Consider the following 16,654-nt stretch of genomic DNA (forward strand, 5'->3'; position numbering starts at 1 on the left):
ATATATAAAGCTAATCAATGAAGGAAAATATTCACCCTGCTTTCCTTTTTCTCTCTTACCCAGATGAGTTCCAAGACTTCTCTCTCCGCCACCCTGACTACGCCCGCCTCTTCAGCACGTACCTGCACCCCTCCGTGGTGTGCACTCTCTCCAAGCCTGGCCTCCCGCGCACCTATGCTAATGGCGTTCCTGCCTCCCTTCCCAAGAGCAAGGCAGACTGAACCCCCTGAAAACTCTTTAGCCACGTGTATACAACGAAACACACACACACACACACAAACACACACAGCCATGCCACATCCTTGGCCACGCAGACCCCGCCCCTCCTGCTCGCTTGCTCGCTCTCTGCCGCCACGGTGGTTAGGCAAAGGGGGGCGGAGACACCCCCATCTCAGGGCAACCGTAACCGGGGAATCACAGCCGCAAGTTCTTTGGGGATTGGGGCTTCTCTCCGTTTATTTTAAAAGTTTTATTTTTGTTATGTTTTAATTCTATCATTTTATCTTACGTTGTTGATATTCTGTTTCGTTCGTTTGTCAATGGGGAAGGGAAGGGTGGAAGGGTGAGATACTGTTGCTTTTCGTTCTATTTTCTGTTTTGTAAAATATAAAAAGTGCTATTTTATATATAAAATAAATATCTATATCTCTATAATAAAAAAAAGATATATGTATTAAGTTTTAAAACAAAGGTGGTTCCTGATTTTGTTTGCTTGCTAAGACAACTTAGGGAAGACTTGGGGAAGGAGATGGAGGCCACACCTTGAGTTTCAAGGTTTTTAGTTCAAGGTTTTAAGGTTTGTAGTTCAAACATTGGAAGTTGGTCCGTTTGGGCAAGTGGAACACTGACCCAGCACACACACACTCTCTGCTTTCAGCCATCCCTCATCTGCCTGCCTTCTTACAACCAATCCAGGGGGTGGCACTGCCAGTCACTGCCTCAACCATTGTCCAGAGGCTGGCATAATGGGACACCTGATCTCTGGTTGGTCACATTGCTACTGCATGCTAGGAGGAGGAAGGGCAGCACGGCAGCACTAGCAACCACAGCGCTCCGCAAACACGCTGGCAGAACCAATCTTGGGCTCCTGCTGGCACGTTTGCACCGCACCAACCTCCCCAACCTTCTGCCCTCCTTTACTTCCCAGTAAGCAGCAGCGGTGAGCAGAGGCATCCCACCCTGCTGCCTGCTTCTGCTGTAGTCTCAGCATTGCCTCTGTAGAAATCGATAGGGAGGATGGGGACAAGACTAGAATTAGTCAGCTCTGTCCTGTCAATGGGTCCTTGCCTTCTTCCCTACCAGCCGCCGTGGAACTCAAGTAAGATATGCACGTTACGTGCCGAGGTTGCATTCAACTCGGCTGTAAGATGAGAGCAAAAGGTTGCGCTGTGTCACCAGCCTCTTAACAAGAGTGGTTCTATCCAGGGCTCTGTCCAGCCTGAAACTGGAGCACTGGAGCATTATTCAGAGACGGGGAAGGGAACTGGATCTTGATTTCTTAGATTTGGGACTGGCTGCCAGCCCTGAACCTGTCATATAGCCAGGAGGTTCAGGGCAGTGAGAAAGGGCAGAAGTATCATGTTTGCTTCCCTTTGCTTCCTGAAGCCTGCCTGTGCAGTTCAAATAGGGGGATTTTTAAAAGCTCATGTCTCCTCCCTTCTCAACCTTCATGCTCGCCTCCAGGATGCTATCAGCTGAAGGAGGCAAATCCCTATCCCTGTTGTTTTTTAAACCAAAGTGACCATTTCAAAACTTTATAGGCTTGGAAACCACTGAGTGCAGGCTGGGGTTGCTCTTCTGCTTTATAACACCCCCACCCCCATTTAATTTTATTTTTAAACCAAATGTATATGTTTCCACAGGTATGCAGAAACAAGCACAGCCTTCGTTTCCAAAATTCCAAAACAGATCGGCACAGGAGAACCTGAGTTCGATATTAGGCAGGCTGGTAGTCTGGCGAGGTGGAGCTTTCAGAGCCATGCTTGCAGCCAAGCAAGTTGGATTCAATATCTCTTTTAATTTGCTAAGAAATTTGAACAAATGTGTCAAGTCCCACAGGAAGCGTATCTAGGCAGACAGTGACTCGGTCAAGGTATTTTGGCGTAGTCTTTTCCCCTGTTACCCGTACTGTTTTGAGTAATGGCGGGGCTCTGAAATCTCAGCACAGGTGGCAGCTGCCAGGACGGGGACTTTTAAGAGACTTTACCAGGGTTTGCTAGAGTCAGCCTCCATTGAAAGAAAGGAGCTCCGCTACTGGTTGCGAAGGCGCTTGCTCCTCCGTGTACCTGAGCCACTGTTTTTTCTCTTGTGACTGTGCTGGGCGGCTGTGTTGGCTTCCGGACTCCTGTTTGGTGGGGTGGTGGAATTCTGGGGCACCTGCGCCCTCGTGGAATGCCTTGTCTTAGCCCCTTGCTTCCCAGCATCCGTGGGCGAGGAGGAGGACAGTGTGTCCCCTTGTTCCCTTGCAAGAGGCGCAAGGGCACTGTGAGGGGAGAGGCTGAGCTTGGAGGCAAGCAAGGAGGAGAAGCTAGATAGCTCCTCATCCTCCTCTTCGTCGTCTTCTTTAGCGCCATATTTAAGGATGTCTTCCACGCTTCCTCCGGGGAGTTCTGGAAGCAGGCCCTTTGCCACAGCGACTCCCTCAAGCAAATCGCCCCCTTCCCCCTTACTCGGGTTCTTTGCGTTACTCTCTGAACTGATGGGCCCCCTGTGGGCTTTAGAAGGGAGCAGATCACTAGACTCAGATCCCTGACTGGCCTCATCATTTCCATGGCTGCCTCCACTGCTTCCTCCACCTTGTTGTAGTGGAAACGCTGCTCCCCCTTTCCCAGAACTGGCGGCCACAGGAGTGTGAGCTCCACCTGGACTGCAGCTGCCTCCATCAGCTTCCACTGTGGCAACATAGCTTGAAGGGTTTGGCGTGGGGTCTGGGTTCCGCTTGTCATCTGGAAGGTTTTCCACCCAAGGCGTGACTTTGCACTGATCTGTGAGTGGCCACTGAGACTTTTGGAATATCTCAGGGCACTTCTGGATACTTGGAGATTGAGGCCCCGGTACTGAGAGGGTGAAATATGGCACATGCTCAGAATCTATGCCTGTGGGCTGCTCTTCAAGCAACCCTACCGGACTAGAATCGGATAAAGTCAACTTCTGTCTGTTTCCCTGGCTGAGTTCAACATGCGACTTTTTAGTTCCTTCATCTGTTTCCAACGCGGGTGAGTCAATGGACTTTCGGCCATCTTGTCTAGTGGAAATTGGTTGTTTTTCTAATGATATATTATCTGCAGGCAACTGTACACTTTTGACTAAGCCATTGTCCTTTACTGATGTCGTTGTCATTTGTTTCCAGTTAGCCTCTGGCTTCTTCTGAGATTTGACCTGTGCTTCTTGGCCATTGAGATGGTTCCCATGTCCAGAGGGGCTCAATGCTAGGCTGTCATGCGCTGCTGAGCTTTTCCCACATGGCTTGATGCCTCCAAAATGAGTTACAGTTACATTAGGAGTAGGTTTTGCCCCTCTATAAACGCCTTGGGACTGGAGTTGATCTTTGGCTACTTCTCCTTGACAGCCATTTTGCTTTTCACATTCAACCTGAAGGAGTTCCTGTTTTATCTGGTTGCCTGGGTGAGATATCATCTCCTCACCTTGACAGTCAAGTTCTCTTCTACTGGAGATATCCTTCGCCCCCCTATTACTTTGAACTTGGAGTTGACCTCTGGCCTTTTCTGCAGAGTCAACATTTTGTCCCCCATGCCCATTCAAAGTCATCCTAAGAGTCCTTTCTGCTGCTATGCGATCCCCTAATAACATTTGGTTTAGGCCTTGACTATTATGGTCGGTCCCTTTTGGATCATCTTCCTGTATTTTCCAGACAGCTTGAGCCTTCTTTAGACATTTGACCTCCCCTCGTTGGATACCATCTTGTTTTGCACATTTGTTGTATGGTGCTTCTAGATTATTCCAAACCAGCTCCATCCCATTAGAGAACTGTCCTTTGACAGCAAGGCTGCCTTGCCCTGTAGCATGCTGCTTGACCGTTCCTTCTTGGTCGCCATCTTGCTTTGAATGTTCCAAGGCATGGGGCCTTGCAATACCTTGCTTGGCCTTGTTGTCCCCTTCGGACGTTAAGTTCCCAGTAATGCTGGTGTTTCCTGTTATACCAGGAGTAGCTTCCAATGTGACCCACTGGCTATGAGAAGAGCTTCCATGACTTTGAACCTGGCCTTGTCCCTGTGAGTTCTGGGTTTCCTCTTCATCTGTGCTCTTCAGGGAGAGGAGCAGATTTGCTTCCTGAGAGTCCTGGGTGCCACATTGGTGAGGAGAACTCTCTGCTTTTGGTGGAAAGCCTCGTTGCTGCGAATGATGTGCCAGCGGGGAACTGGTGGCTGGCATAGGCAGTTCTGGCTGGTTGCTTCTAATGACTTTGCTGGCCAAAGGCCTCTTCGGGGTGTGGCACGACGCATCTTCTCCTTTTCCATTACCACTGACCTCGTCCTCTTCCTCAGACTGCGAGGGAGTGGAGTCAGAATGGGATGTAGGGTAGACAGAGGGCTCCCTCTCTTCTTCTGACAGCGCCAGGAGTCTCTTCTCTGTCAGCTGTAGATCAAAAGGAAAAGGGATCAATGCAGAGTAGTTGTGGGGAAAGCCTTGCCCGTACTGCCTCTCAGCCCAGCCCCTTAGTGGGATAATTATGTGCTTCCACAGCCATATGCAGGTTCAGACCCTCCAAGTGTCCCTATTTTCCAGGGACAGTCCTGGATTTACAGAAGTCATCCTGGTTTCTGATTTGACCCCAGAAGGTCCCACTTTTCCTTATGATGTCCCAATTTTCATTGGAGGCCATTAGAAGACATCTTCCCTGTATAGGGAAGGTTTTTTTAATGTTTAATTATGTTTTAAATATGTTGAAAGCACAGAATCATCATCATCATCATCATCATCATGAGATAAAGGTAAAGGGACCCCTGACCATTAGGTCCAGTCATGACCGACTCTGGGGTTGCGGCGCTCATATTGCGTTATTGGCCGAGGGAGCCTGCGTACAGCTTCCAGATCATGTGGCCAGCATGACAAAGCCGCTTCTGGCGAACCAGAGCAGCACACAGAAACACCGTTTACCTTCCCGCTGTAGCAGTTCCTATTTATCTACTTGCATTTTGACCTGCTTTCAAACTGCTGGGTTGGCAGGAGCAGGGACCGAGCAACGGGAGCTCACCCCGTTGCAGGGATTCAAACCGCCGACCTTCTGATTGGCAAGCCCTAAGCTCTGTGGTTTAACCCACAGCGCCACCTGCGTCCCTCATCATGAGATAGGATGTGCCTATTTTGGAGGGAATTGAGTTATGGTCTGGCCTTTCAAAGGCCACTGCCAATGTCACTTTATGGGGACTGATGTGGCAAAAATAGGATTCCACGCATGATGGGAAATATGCTATGTCCCCATTCAGTGTTATGGTTAGTTTCCAGTTGTATGGGTAGTAACCAACACAAAATGGTTGGGACGGTCTTGACAGTGGTGAAGGGGAGGAGATAGTCCTCCAATTTGCACCATGGCCGTTCTGACCAAACAGCAGCTTTCAAATGGAAACAGGAAATGAGGCCTCTTTGTCTTTTCCACATGCTTCACACACCTCTCTGCACGAGACTTCCAAACCACAGGCTGCTGTGGCTAGAAGGCACAGTGGCAAAGCTGACATAACCACGGCTGCCATGGTCTGAACTGGCAGCCTGAGCAGGCCCAGGCTGCATGTCCCGATGATTCCCACTCCATTCTCATTCCACGTGTTACCTGGTTGGGTGTTAAGTTTAGCTCCTCCGCCAATTCCTCCATCAGATCCAGAGGATCCTGACTTTTCTCCAGAGACAGCAAGTCAGCCATAAACTGTGGATGAATGATAGCTTCAACCTGTCGGAGAGAGGAAGGGGAAGCGTCATGGCTTGTAGTATTGCACCTGGCTGAAAAGGAGCAAAAGTCTGCATGCCCAAGAGATAATGTAATAACTCGTTTGTTTAAAAATACTGTTAAGGATCTGGGTCAGGGCAGTCTCGAGCAGGTCGGGCACCCTGGCGCTGAGGGGTGGAGATCGCTCCGGCGCCCCCGCCCTTGCGGGGCGCAGCATGGCTTACGCGCGGCTTTGCTGCGCAACGCCCCGCCTACAGGCCCGGCACCCTGGCGCCCCACACCACCGGGACTCTACCTAGAGCCGGCCCTGATCTGGGTTAGGGGAGAGATCCCCCTAAAACCTAGGAATGAATAAATGCTAGGATTTTGATTCATTGGGAAATGGATTAAAACATAAAATGCAGGATTAAAACATAAAATGCAGGGCTGTGCCAGACAGGGAATTCCTGGGCTGGCTTATGCAAACCAAACTTGCGAAATGAGATACGGCTAAAGGGCCATTAACTTCTTCCCCCAGGTGTGAACAGAGGGGTTGGGGAGGCTGCCAGGGTAAAACTGGGGGAGCGCAAAGGGTTTATGGGAAGAAGGGGAGAAGGGTCTGAGATCAATCTTGGAGAGAGGTTGCCTGAAGGTTCCTTGCGCTGCTGCCTATGGAAATGTGTATGCAGTAAGATCTAGACTCCCTCCACACAGACTGGAGGTGTAAATAGGCGAATAAATCATATTTCTTTAGGCACGACAATCTCCACTGTGTCTTCTATTCTCCAAAGGGACACAGACCCTGTGTGTGTGCCCGGGACCCCATGGGCTCTTGCCATCACTCGGCAGAGAGAGCGGTAAGATGCAGGCTTTGGGGAAGTGAGGCTTTGTCAGCAGAGGAGTTTCCAACCCGCCATGGATGGATAAGACCAAAATGGTGGGTAGAGACCACTGAATTCTAAGAGGGGAAGGGTTAGTGGAGCTAAGGTTCAGATGGTGGAGACATGAAGCAGGGAAAGGAAGTGGCTTGAGGAATGGATACGGAAGACCAACTCAGCATATGGAATGCTGTGGTCCAAGGCATGGGTGTGGATTTGGAACTAGCCTTCCCCAACCTGGCGCCCTCCAGATGTGTAGAACTCCAACGTTCATCACCCTCCGACAGCATGGCTGATGGTTGGAGATGATAGGAGCTGCAGTCCAAGAATCTCTAGGGGGCACCAGGCTGGAGAAGGACTACAAATATCTGTTTATTTCTCTAGATAGATATCAGTAAGGAAGGGAGAAGTAAAATACAAAGTTGCATTGGATAATAATAATAATAATTTATTATTTATACCCCGCCCATCTGGCTGGGTTTCCCCAGCCACTCTGGGCGGCTTTCAACAGAAAAATAAAACACAGTAATCTATTAAACATTAAACGCTTAGCAACAAATAATTGCTTAGCAACACTCAGTAGTGCATTAAAGCTGGGCTTGTGCTGTTATAGCTACAAGACACAAAAGTCAGAGTTGGTGCTGGGTGCTAACCATGTGTTCGTTGTGTGTTTGGCTGCCACCTTTTTAACATCTAGTAGGATTTACCATGATGATGATGATCATATTATGGCCCCCTCCAGACGTCCTTTCTTATGGTGCATTTGTGTACAGTAGTGCCTCGCAAGACCAAATTAATTCGTTCCGCGAGTCGTTTTGTATTGCGAAAATTCCATCTTGCCGTTTTCAAATTTAAACAAACAAACAACAAAAAGCAACAAAATTTGTCTTGCGAAGCATGGCCATAGAAAAATTTGTCTTGCGAGTCAACAAAAAGATTGCAAAGTTTTTCGTCTTGCGAGCTTTTTGTTGCACGAGGCATTCGCCTTGCGAGGTACCACTGTAATTTGTGCTCATGATGGTATCAAGGCACTTATCCATGATTCCGCTATCAGTGTTGATTGTACCTACAAAGGTTTCTGGGTGGACATACTCCTTTATTTCCAATCAGTGCATGGCCCTCCTGAAATCCTGTACCCTTTTTCATACTACAAATATTCCGGTTTGTTAGTTGTCCTTCTTTCGTTCTGCTACAGTGCAAGTGGTGCCCCTCTAGATAGCAATAATGCAATAACACTGGGGAAGGATTGCAGAACAACTAATAAATCAGAATGATGTGTGGGCGGTCCTGTATCAATCTGCCAATAATGCACTATTATTGCATTAGTGACTTGTTGCAGAGTATACATGGGAAAAAGAAAAAAACCAATAGACTGGAGAGGAGCTGAGAGAAGGACTGCAAGATTTACATTTGCTCCTTTCCCACGAAGCAAACGCCACTACTGTTTACCTTACAAACAAATTCTTCATCATCACATAACTGATCGATATACTGCAGCAGGGCAGGATCTGGGAAGGCCCCTTCTTCCTGCTCTTGGGGGTTGCTGCACACCCCTTGTTCCTTCTTCTCGTCCTCTTCTTCCTCCCAACTCGTGTCCAGGCCTTCCATGATCTCAGCATACTGGTGCACCGCCTCGGCAGGGATCTCCCTGGGCGCTCCTGGGGTGGAAGTGCTGGGCGGACGCCGCTGGCGACGCCGAGGCTGGCGGCTCTTGGAAGCTGACTTCTTGGGGATGTAGACTTTGGAGGAAGCAGGGAGATCGCGGAGTCAATCCTACATGAGTACACTGAGCTAGGTGAGCTTGAATGGCATGTGCCACTCGTTGCTGGCCAATCACAGTAGTTCAAAAGGAGTGTAGCCATTTCCTGATGGGTCCAAGTTTACTCCGCTTTCGGGAGGAAACGGGCTGCCATCAGACCCCACTTTCCCCACCCACCCTTTTTCGGGGGTTGGCAACTGGGAGAACAGCTAGCACTCCGCCAAGAGGGCCTGCAGCAGCTGATCTCTGCCTAGGCCTGGAATGGGGAGAGGGGATGGTACCCCCAGCATATCATTACAGGCCTAAAATGGTTGGTGACCCCTGCTCTCGGCAGAGACGGGGCAACCTGCTCCGGTAGCCAGAGCGGCCTCCGTCCCAGGGGGCGTGGCGTGCGTCCCAGGGGGTGCGCGATGAGTGGCGCCCGCGCCCGGAGGTACCACTGATCGGGGGGGTCAGCATTTTCTCACCCCACCTTTGGAATGGCACCCAGGGCGGCCACCACACCCCTGCCTCGGAACGCCCCTGGCTCTTGGTATCTTGTTGCTAAGAGGAAGTGCTCAAAAATAGGTTGGCAATGCCAGACGGTGTCTCAGAAGGCAAGGCTCATGGGGAGTGCAGAAGCAAGGATTTAAGTGGGCTCAGGGCTGCTGCATAGCTCCATCCCATAACTAGGGGAACCGGAATCAACTGCACAGCAAACAGATTTTAATGTATTTAAATCTGAATATATATATATATATATATATATATATATATATATATATATATGCAAATAAAATGTATTGAAATCTGCATAAAGTCAGGTTTTCTTGCAGCAGAATATGGCTCAGAGTTGCGATTTTAAAATTAGCACCACACCATCTCCTGGGCATAGGGAAGAATTAGCACATGGAGACGGTGTGTAAAATGAACCAGGAAGTCAATTCCATGTGGGGTTTTATGATCAAAGGCATACTAGCTGCCTGGGGTGAAAACATGCCAGACAGGGAAGCAATATAGAGTGGCTGGGGAAACCCAGCCAGATGGGCGGGCTATAAATAATAAAATTATTATTATTATTATTGGGAGGAAGGAAAGCGAGCTAATTAGCCATTTGCATACCAGTTCCCCATCAGGTCCTCTTCCTATTGACCTTGGATGCTGCTCCATTAGGACAAAATGGGGGACTGTCCCACCAACCTCTCTCTTCCTTCAGTCAGCCCTCACCTGCCTGCCTTCTGACTTACAATCAATCTGACAATCCAAAAGCAACACGGTAGGCTAATAATATACTTACAGTACTTTTATATCACTACTGAACTATGTCTTAATTTACAATCAGATAACGTACAATATACAGTGGTACCTCAGGTTACAAACACCTCGGGTTACAAACACTTTGGGTGACAGACTCCGCTAAGCCAGAAGAAGTACCTCGGGTTAAGAACTTCACCTCAGGATGAGAACAGAAATCGTGCGGCGGCAGCAGGAGGCCCCATTAGCTAAAGTGTTACCTCAGGTTAAGAACGGTTTCAGGTTAAGTTCATAACCAGAGGTACCACTGTATACATGGCGACACCAACTACTATGAGTTAATAAAATGTCCCAAAGTGAGGGATTTTTAGGCTAGTATAACATCACGAAGAATCGCTCAAGCTTGAGGCAACCAGTGGAGGAGTTCGCTGCATGGGCGCCCGGAGTGGCGGCCATGCCGTGCATCCGGGGGCTTGACGCGAGCTGCGCAGGGAGGTGGCGTGATCCGCCGCGCACAGTGGTGGGACCGGCGGGGCGAGCCCCCCCCCCGTGGTTTGCCTTTTTGTCACCCTCCTCGTGAGTGACATCCGGGGCGGACCGCCCACCCCTGCCCTCCCCTTCCTACGCCCCTGGAGGCAACATGCCTCCCAAGGTTAGTGTCTTATGCAGTGTTTTACAGGGAGTGAGCTGAAGGATGTTGGTACTCCAAACACCGCAACAGGACAGTCCTTCCAGGATAACCGACCGTTTCAATGTTCTTCCTCAGCTGATAATAATACCAAATAGAATCAATTACATTCAAATGCAATAAATGAGACATTTTCTTAACTCATATTAGTTGGTATCACCATGTATATACAGTGGAACCTCGGTTTATGAACACCTCGGTTTACGAACTTTCGGTTTACGAACGCCGCGGACCCATCTGGAACGGATTAATCCACTTTCCATTACTTTCAATGGGAAAGTTCGCTTCAGTTTATGAACGCTTCAGTTTATGAACAGACTTCTGGAACCAATTGTGTTCATAAACCGAGGTACCACTGTATTGTACATTGTTGTTGTTTATTCGTTTAGTCGTGTCTGACTCTTCGTGACCCTATGGACCAGAGCACGCCAGGCACTCCTGTCTTCCACTAATATTACAGATAACGTAATATTGTACATTATCTGATTCTAAATTAAGATATAATTCAGTAGTGATATAAAAGTATTGTAAGTATATCATGAGCCTACCGTGTTGCTTTTGGATTGTCAGATTGTTCTGTTTGCAACACAGGGGATCTTTTTCGTTTCCAACCAATCTAGCGGGTGGCTCCAGCTGCCAAATTCCTTCTCCTTAGCCTCAGAGTTGTAGAATTCAGCAGGGAGGACGATGTGGGGAGGAAGACACTAGAATTGGCTGGCTCTGCCTATCTTTGGTTCTGCCTCCACCTACCGTTGAATTCAATGCCTTCTGCCCTACTAGTCCCTACGAGCCACCCCTGTTGGCCAACAGTTGGTCTAGATGGGTAGGAGTTTTGCTCAAAGTGCAGAGCCTTGTGGGAGGAAGACACTACCTTGCTGCTGCCCAGACTCAGGGGCAGGGGACGGAGGTGGCTTGTTGGGTTTGGGAGCTGGGGCCTGGAACTGAGAGCAACTGGCCAAGAGCTTCATCTTTTGGATCTGTTGTTCCTCTTCTGCTTCAAACTCCATGAACCTGAGAAAAGGAAGGGCAGAGGAGGGAGGTCAAAGTTGAAATGAGGGGCCCCTCTTCACCCGCCAGCCACCCGTAAGCCCATATGTGGGTGGGGAACTCTTACTTTTCTGCCATTTCGTAGAAGATCATGCGCTCAAAGTTGCTGCTGTGCTCCCATTCTTGCACGGCACGGGGAACCCCATCCTCCAGGGTCATGTCGGGACGCAGGCGTGCCAGTGAGCGGAGGACGGGGCTGTAGGGGCAGGATGATGATGTCACATCAGTGAGAGCAAAGCTTCTAAAATGTGAGCAGCAATCCTTGCCTCTATGGTCACACCCACACCAAAAATCTAAAGCACATTTAACACACATGGCTGTGGGATAATTGGCCTCATATAACCAGCATGCTTAAGTCTAATTCATGAAGGGGTTAAGACCATAGAGCAAGATGTGCTGTCAAGCTTAGCTAGGTCACTCCCCCTCACCTTGGGGAAGGGTTATCAAACTCAGGTTGCATGGCTCAAGCAAGCCATCTTTGTGTTTCTATGCAAATAAATTAGAATCATTCACCACTTTGGAAACTAAGTTTGACAGCCTGTGTTTTCTTACTGCTGTATAAGAAAGCACATGAATCTGATCTTTGAATAAGTAAACTTTTTAAAACTTACCATACACATGGTCTCTTTCTATTATAGAAAGATGTTGGAAGCAACTTAGAAGGGGATATTTTAAAGCGACCTAAATTTCCACATTTTACTTTGCTGCACCATTGTCTCTCCAAACCTGGATCTAAGCATCCAGGGAATTCTTTTTATTTACCATATTTTTTGCTTCCCAATCAGCAATGGCTTCCTCCAAAGAATCCTGGCAATTATAGCTTAACCCTCACAGTACTACAATTCCTCACACCTTTAACAAACTACAGTTCCCTAGTTCCTTTGGGGGAAGCCATGTGCTTTAAATGTGCTTTCAGTGTGGGTGAAGTAGTTCATAGCCGTTCACCACCACAACCACCCACAACTTTGACTATCATGACATTCATGGAGCCTTTTCTAATCCCAATGTAGCTCCTTAACCTCTCTTGACAGTATAATAATAATAATAATAATAATAATAATAATAATAATTTATTATTTATACCCTACCCATCTGGCTGGGTTTCCCCAGCCACTCTGGACGGCTTCCAACAGAAAAATGAAATAAAATAATCTATTAAACATTAAAAGCCTCCCTAAACAGGGCTGCCTTCAGATGTCTTCTAAAAATCTGGTACCGGTAGCTGTTTTTCTCTTTGACATCTGATGGGAGGGCGTTCCACAGGGCGCCACCACCGAGAAGGCCCTCTGCCTGGTTCCCTGCAACTTGGCTTCTCGCAACGAGGGAACCTCCAGAAGGCCCTCGGTACTGGACCTCAGTGTCCGGGCAGAACGATGGGGGTGGAGACGCTCCTTCAGGTATACTGGACCTAGGCCATTTAGTATAGGCAGTATAGCCCAGTGGTTAAAAGAAGAAGAGGAGGAGAGCTTCAAATAGGTGCCAAGGAGTGTTGTTGTTACACTGGTACATGAATACTTTGGAAAGCGCCCTTTCTGCCATGGAGGAACTTTGAGCAGTTGTAGCAACCCCTGATTGCAATTTGTCAATACTTTTCAGCTTATGAAATGAGCAGAATTAAGTGCTAAAGCTACCTCACCCCACCCCCTGCTTTTAATTGTACTTCAGGTTGCAGGTCCTGGATTGCATGTCAACTCTAATTGAAATGTGTTTTTCACAGGGGAATGTGCATGCATATTCAAGTGCAGTGTGGTTGGGTGGGGGGGGGGATACTTCTTGATTCTGCTGATAAACAGGAAAAACTAGCCCTTAAGATCATGGCTGTGTGAGTTGATACCACACTTCAACAATTTCCCCAGGGTATAAAATGGGAATCGCCATGAGGTCCTGGGTTGGCAAAGTTAGGATTAGTGTTCAGTTTTCAACCAGGGCTTCAGGGTTCATAAAGAGAAACATTCAGAACTCCCAAATCCTTATTTTGCGTGCAGAGTTCTGCCACCAAACTCATTTTGCTCATGACTCAAGGCCTTCCATCTAACTTCAGCCATTCTGTGTGTGTTGGGTTCAGTGCCTTTAGAAAACAGTGGGGTCCCACATCTCAGTACCAATGCTTTTGCTGTCTCAATCAATAGTAACCCAAGGCTGACCAATCCCCCTGCCCATCATCACAGTTTGTTATCTGCTTATTATCCCCACTCTAGGTCACCCTTGTCTCCCAAACCAAACGATCATTGCCACCAAGACCCTCACATGAAGAAACAGGCGAGAGCTTCGGCATCGGGCGTGGCAGGGAAATGGCGCCTGGCCAAGGCCTTGTAGCGTTGCCAGCGCCGATAATTCTCATAAACCCCCTTGGAGGTGCAGGCAAAGGAGGCATCACTGGGTGGGGGCGCTCGGGCAGATGGCATGGCCTCTGGCACTCTCTGTTTCCTACCACCTGGCTCCTCGCCAGCTTTCGCCAGCAACACTGTGCGGATGCCGGGGCCTGCTGGCCCATCCCGGCGCTGGGTGGCCCAGCCCAGTGGCATCCCCGTCAGAAAGAAAGTCTGAGTCCGGGGTATTTCCTCGGCGCCCCCCATCATGGGGCCTTCTCGTTTTAACTTGATGATCAGCTTGCTCCCCGGGGCATCGGCTGAGGTCACGAGCAGAGCCGTCCCAGGGAAGGCGGGCAGGAGCAGGGAGGGGGCGCTGGGTGGGCAGGAAGGTGGGGCAGGGCCCGGGGTGTGGGCCTGAGAGGCCATGGCCCTATGGGAGAAGGAATATGGAGCAAAGAGAGCCGTTCAAAGGAACTGGGGCCCTGTCTCTGTTTGCTCCGTGAAGTCCTGTTGTGGGATCGTTGACGGAAACGAATTGGATACAGGTCCTTCTGGGAAGTTCACAATGATGCCATTTGGTTTCCAAGAAGATCCATCATTGTTGACTCAACTCTAGGTGCGAAGGTTGAAGGATAACAATTCCAGAACCTTGGGGGTTCCAATAAGTGGGAGGAAGTTAAAGTTCTAACCTGCAGGCCTGATCTCTATTCTGCATGCTACGTCTGACTTCATCTTCATACTGTTTCCTGAGTATCCGCATGTGCAAGGGCTGTTAATGGATTCCACAAGGAGCAGGTGTTCCACTCGATCTCAGCATTACCTCCAACGTGGGCTGTCAACCTTTCTATTGGCCCCTGTTCCTGGGTCTTTAACAACAGCAGGACCTGCAGAGACAACAAACAGGTGACAATCTCCATGCTGCCAAACACTTCTATTGATGATGTCTCCAACCCACCCTATTATTATGAATAAAAATGATGTTGTTGTTGTTGTTAAGATTGGCCATGATTTTTCCTGATTATCAATTACTCACCCTACCTCTGTCTATAGACATTTGAAAATGAAAAAGCAACAGGGGGAATCTGACCAGCATCGGTCCACACCAAAGATACACACCTCTCCCAACCCACGACCCCAGAAATGATGCAAGAGATGCTACCTGCCCAAATCCAGCCCAGATTAAAATAGCAATACAGTAGTTGTTTGTGAGGTGCCTCTTGACTTGTTTTGTGTCTGCTCTGACATCGGGCAGCAGATGCAAGCGCAGGGTTGTGCCACATGAGGGCAACAAGCAACAAATCTTGACCAGTTTGAAACTGTTTAACTGTCATGGCTTCCCCTGTGGAACTTTGGGAAATAAAAGTTTTGAGAAGGTGCTGAGAATCATAGAATCATAGAACTGGAGAGTTGGAAGAATTCTCTCTCGGGTGTGATGATTTGACAGAAGTTTCACCTGAGCAGTGTGTGTGTGTGTGTGTTTTCGGCTTTATTCTGCAAACCAGGAATTGTATCCAACCAAGTACTTTCCAAAGCAAACCCTTTGAATTTACCCATAGAGAGGGTGTCACAACTGAAAAGGCTGTCTTCCTGGTTGCCTCAGTAAACATCTCTGCAGTATACGGCACAACCAGGAGGCCCACCTCTAATGAGCTTCGTGATCGGGTAGGCTAATATGGACAAACAGTTAGCCTGGTCCAACATTTGGGGTGGATTTTATTAAGTCAATGCTAAAACCTTAAACCTGCCCAGCAGCATATTCTTATTGGCCAGTGCAGCTGCTTTAAGACTGGAGTAAAGTGGGTGTCATAGGATGACCCATTCTTCAACCTAGCTGCTGCATCCTGTACTTCTGGGTTATCCTTCAGGGCAGCCTTACACGGAGCATGTTACAACAGTCCAGCCTTGACATTACCAACACATGAGTCACAATGACAAGGCTATCCTTGTCTAGGCTATCCTTGTCTGGGTCTGGAGGCCCTCCTAGGCACTGTGACCTCTTGTGCCTCCAGCAATAAAGATGGTCGAAAGAGTACTCCCAGACACTACACCTTCTCCTTTTGAAGGAGTGCAACCTTGTCCAGTTCTGGAAGATTTTTCCCATTCCCAGACGTGTGAACTACCTGCCCATAGGACTTCCATTTTGCTGGGATTCAGTTTCAGGTTATTTACCCCCACTGCATCCAGGCAATGATGCAAGAATTGCACAACCACATCTGACTACGATGCAAAAGAGAAGCCCAGGCAGGTATCGCCAGCAAACAGATGCCACCATGCTCGAAATCCCCAAATGAGAGCTTGATAGGCCTTCTTAAATTATCGCCTCCTGTTTTATCTCCCCTCTTAATTCTTTGGTTTAAGTATTCTGTATGGCTTAGCTCTGGGGCTTATTAGAACCCCATTGACATACAGCCATTCCCACAACTAGGCCTGTCTCTTGTCCTCTCCTCTGCATATAAAACTTTGTTTGGCCATCCGTAGGCTCCTGCTTATACCCCATCCTTAACATCTGGTTTGAATCAAAGAAATGTAGAGTTGAAAGTGACCACAAGGGTCATCTACTCCAACCCCCTGCAATGCAGGAATCTTTTACCCAACCTGGGGCTCGAACCCACAACCCTGAGATCCCAGCACTTCAGAAACTCCTCCTTTGCCCTCTCCTGCTGGAATCCTGCGCCTGCCTCTTGACCACTTAGAATCAGGCTACTCAGCTTGCCTTTGGACCCTTTGAGGTGTTTGTTTGTCATGACAGGGAAATGCAGAGGAAAGCTTGGGAATAGCAATTGCTTGAAGCAACGTAATCTAACCTCCTTGCAAACAGATCAGGATGAATGCTCCCAAGGTGCTCCTTTAGGCCAC

General features: G+C 48.6%; 1 protein-coding gene across 2 annotated transcripts in view; it reads left to right on the forward strand.

Annotated features, from left to right (window-relative positions):
• Positions 1–4,928, forward strand: part of LPCAT4 (lysophosphatidylcholine acyltransferase 4) — a 42,032-nt gene extending 37,104 nt beyond the window's left edge. For both annotated transcript variants that reach the window (XM_035136217.2, XM_035136218.2), the window contains exon 14: positions 64–4,928. In XM_035136217.2, coding sequence (XP_034992108.2) covers positions 64–221 — 158 coding nt within the window. In that variant the 3' untranslated portion in view covers positions 222–4,928. The remainder of the gene's footprint in view (positions 1–63) is intronic.
• The last annotated feature ends 11,726 nt before the right edge of the window (positions 4,929–16,654 follow it).

Source organism: Zootoca vivipara, chromosome 13 (genome assembly GCF_963506605.1).
Source record: "Zootoca vivipara chromosome 13, rZooViv1.1, whole genome shotgun sequence".
In the NCBI taxonomy this organism is placed as follows: domain Eukaryota; kingdom Metazoa; phylum Chordata; class Lepidosauria; order Squamata; family Lacertidae; genus Zootoca; species Zootoca vivipara.